This window comes from Benincasa hispida, chromosome 12, assembly GCF_009727055.1.
Source record: "Benincasa hispida cultivar B227 chromosome 12, ASM972705v1, whole genome shotgun sequence".
In the NCBI taxonomy this organism is placed as follows: Eukaryota; Viridiplantae; Streptophyta; class Magnoliopsida; order Cucurbitales; family Cucurbitaceae; genus Benincasa; species Benincasa hispida.
Window position 1 is genome coordinate 20,850,245 of NC_052360.1, and position 3,625 is coordinate 20,853,869.

Genomic DNA, 3,625 nt, shown 5'->3' on the forward strand with positions numbered 1-3,625 from the left:
TTTGATTTTAGCTTATCTGGTATTAGAAAACTCAAATCCCAATCTTAATAGGGCTAAAATAAATCCTAAATCAAATCTCCTATAAATACACTCTTATAGCTTCATATAAGGTATCTAAAAACTTCTAATTCTTTTATATTATTTAGTCCTCTTATAGACTTAGACATCAAAACTCTTTCTTTGTTTTACATATCATCTCTTCTCTGAACTATAAATTTACCATTGTTACGTGAAGGTCAACTATATTTTTTTTAGTCAAAATTTGACACCAACAATCTTGTCAAACAATTTAATAGAAATATGAAGATGGCCATGACCCATTACATAATATATTAGTGAGAAAATTTCAATAACGGCAATTTACATGCAGGAAAGGGAAAAAAAAGGTGATGTCTGATGTGAAATTGGTTGATAATGGAAAAGAATAAAAGAAAATATGCGAAAAATGTACGTAAGGAAAATGGTAGGGTGCAGGCGAAGACTCAGGAAACAAAAAGTGAGGAAGGAATAGAATATAATTTTTCCTTCTCTTTTTCTCTTCCATAACCAAGAGAATATGATATAAAAAAAAATATAGGGAATTTCAAAAAAATAAAATAAAATAAGAAAAACTATTTACACAAAATAATAAAATTTTAATTTTTTTTTATAGAGATAGATAAAAATTTATTAATATCTATTAGTAATAGAAACGGGTAGAAATTGATAGTAGAACACTGTCAATATGAAACAGTATTTTTTTTTTTTTTTTTTTTTTTTTTGTAAATGAATTGGAAATTGGGAAAATTTTCCATTTTGTGTGTGTTTATAAATACTGTTGCAGTGCTCACTCCCAAAGGCCAAATCCTCAATTAAGGCCATTGGCAATATAAAAAAATCTTTGTAATTAAGTCGTTAAAATTTGGACATTTCAATTTTTGCATGGCCAGCAGTTGGAGGATTATTATTGCTTCTCCACGATTCTTATTATCATCTCCTCCATCGTCTCTTTCTCACAGTCATCTCTTTCCCTCCGCTACTTTCCTCCTCCGGTATACACCTGTTTTTTGATCTATTTGGCTTTTGTATTTTACTTTATTTGGAGTTTTTTTTTTTATCTTCTTTGATCATTAATGTGATAGTTCTCTCCTACATGTTTTGTTTGAACTTAACCTACTTCGTAGGTTTGATTCTTTTGGCCTTTTGATTCATCCTGTAATGTTTTAATCATTTGAGAGTTTATTGTCCCACGACTAATCGAAAAATCAGGAATTCACTGTTTTGATAGAAATTTATGTATTCTTATGTTAATAAAGATATTTTTATGACGTTTTTGCACATCAACTTAACTATAAACATTTGTTCACGTTTTATAACCATCGAAATATGTATTTTTAACTTAATAGTTATTTTTTAAGATCTAAATTAAGGTTTTCTCGATGGTTTACGCCAACAAAACCCATATTTATAGTAGTATTGGTTCTTTTTTAGTTTTCTTCAAAGTCTTGAATGTTCTTTTTAGTATAATGGAGTAGGGGATTTGAACTATAAATTTTTTTTGTTGTTAACACATTTATATGTCAGTTAAACAATGCTCGAATTTGACGAAATTTTGAATGTTATATCTATAAAATTGTTGAAATAATTTTATTCTATATTATAATAAAAGGCATTATGAGTAGGGGAGAATTTTTACCATTCCATCTTGTTCTTTTATCTTTAACCAAATGTCTATTATACTTTCATATCCTCGAGAGGTAACTATTTGTGATTCAATTTATTCTCACTTTTTTTTGTGTGATTGTTTATGATGGTATTTTACTAGCACATTCCTTGTTTTACCACATTGTCATATTATATTTATCTTAAAAAATTATGTCTCAAAGATTTTCAACCACAACCACACTCTATGCATTTTATATTATGGTAAATTAACTTTAAACAATAAATATATAGTTTTAAGCACTATTTTTTTCTAATTATTTCATTTCATCGTTAAACCAGAGACAAGTTACCCTAGATAAGACCTATAAAAATTGATGGCAATTTAAAGAGATTAGATTAGTAATCTTTCGTTTAACGATAGATTGTTCAACCAAAAGTCTCACATTGACAGACAAGAAAAATTAGAACAATATCATGAATATATAAACAATAAATAATAACTGATCCAATTAGTATAAAACCTTTAAGACGTGATTAGTAAATACTCAGTTTATCCAATATCTTATTAACGCAACTATGAAAATTTCTCATACTACGTGAAAATATAGAAAATTTTACGTATTTCTGCTATTTATTGTGTCATATCAACATCTTTTATAAAAAAAAAAGATTCACTGATATATTAATGTGAAGTTTAGTAAATGTACGATATTCTCGTAGTACTAGAAAATTTCCCGCACAATTAACAAGTGGTTGTTTTTTTGTCTGTCTGTTGGGTTTTTAGGGCAAGTCATTGGTCAGCATATGAGAAGAACCCAGAGGAGCAAATATGGCCCACAGTGGTACCAGACCATGTGATCCATACTAATATATCTGAAAACTATTGGGCCCCGCATCCCGAAACTGGAGTTTTTGGGCCTCCAATAGCCCACCAAAGTACTTCTGCAGTCCCGAACGACACGTCGGCTGGTGGTAAGGAGGATTCAGTTCTGGACATTAAGGCTTGGTTCCGACATAACGGCCTCGAAGACCTTGAGAAGCCACTCTAATTTGGACTCTTATGATCAAAAGATAATAATATTCTGTCACGCATGAATAATAATTAAGCTTGCATGCATTGCACTAAGAACAACTTTATATCTACTTTGTTTTATGAATATGTCAATATATTGTATATTTGGCTTGAGGGTTGTGCTTTTAATCTCAAGTTGTATTATGAGGAATTACAGAAATTTGGTAATAAATATGCTGCCAATCTATACTATATTAGTACTCAAATATATATAATATATATATATATATATCTGTATTTAAAATGTACAATATGGAAAAAAAATTTACCTCCCATTTTCCCTTATATTTTATAGTAAATGACTACTTTGCCCTTCTATCTTTAGGGTGCGACTTTCATTTGATGTATGTTAAGCAATGTTAGGATAATCGAAGTGCAACCTTATATCAATGAAACACAACTCATCGAGTGCAAGTGGTTATACATATTGAATTGATGTGCCATTCCTATATGCATGTCATCTATGTATAAAAATGTCACTATTTAAGTTTAGGTGTCCGTTGATACCCTTCAATCTTTGGGACACAAGTTTTTGAGTTTAGGTGTTGGTTGATTGTTTGTGTGTAGATAGTAACATACATCGAATGAATGTATTAATTCATGTATGAATGTGACCCATATAAAAGGCAACTTATCAAGTTTAGGGTTCGTTAAAAGACATTGGAATAATAAAGGTGGTCCTTCATATTTTCACTTTAGGAAATTGATGTAGATAAATAAAAGTTAATTTTGAAGTCAAATGAGTACATTTTATGTCAACGGAACACCACTATTGGGTGTAGCTGGTGTTACATTTCGAATCTCTACATGTATTACTAATTTTACAATATTGTTTTTGTTTTTGAAAATAAATTTCAATGTATCTTATATATTTATAAAGTATAGAGCAGTAGAAGCCATTTCAATATA

General features: G+C 29.3%; 1 protein-coding gene across 1 annotated transcript; it reads left to right on the forward strand.

Annotated features, from left to right (window-relative positions):
* The first annotated feature begins 828 nt into the window (after positions 1-828).
* On the forward strand, positions 829-2,908 carry LOC120068000 (late embryogenesis abundant protein At5g17165-like). Its single transcript, XM_039019657.1, has 2 exons — positions 829-1,031; positions 2,429-2,908. The coding sequence occupies exons 1-2, from the start codon at positions 922-924 to the stop codon at positions 2,691-2,693; spliced, it is 375 nt and encodes a 124-aa protein (XP_038875585.1). The 5' UTR covers positions 829-921; the 3' UTR covers positions 2,694-2,908.
* The last annotated feature ends 717 nt before the right edge of the window (positions 2,909-3,625 follow it).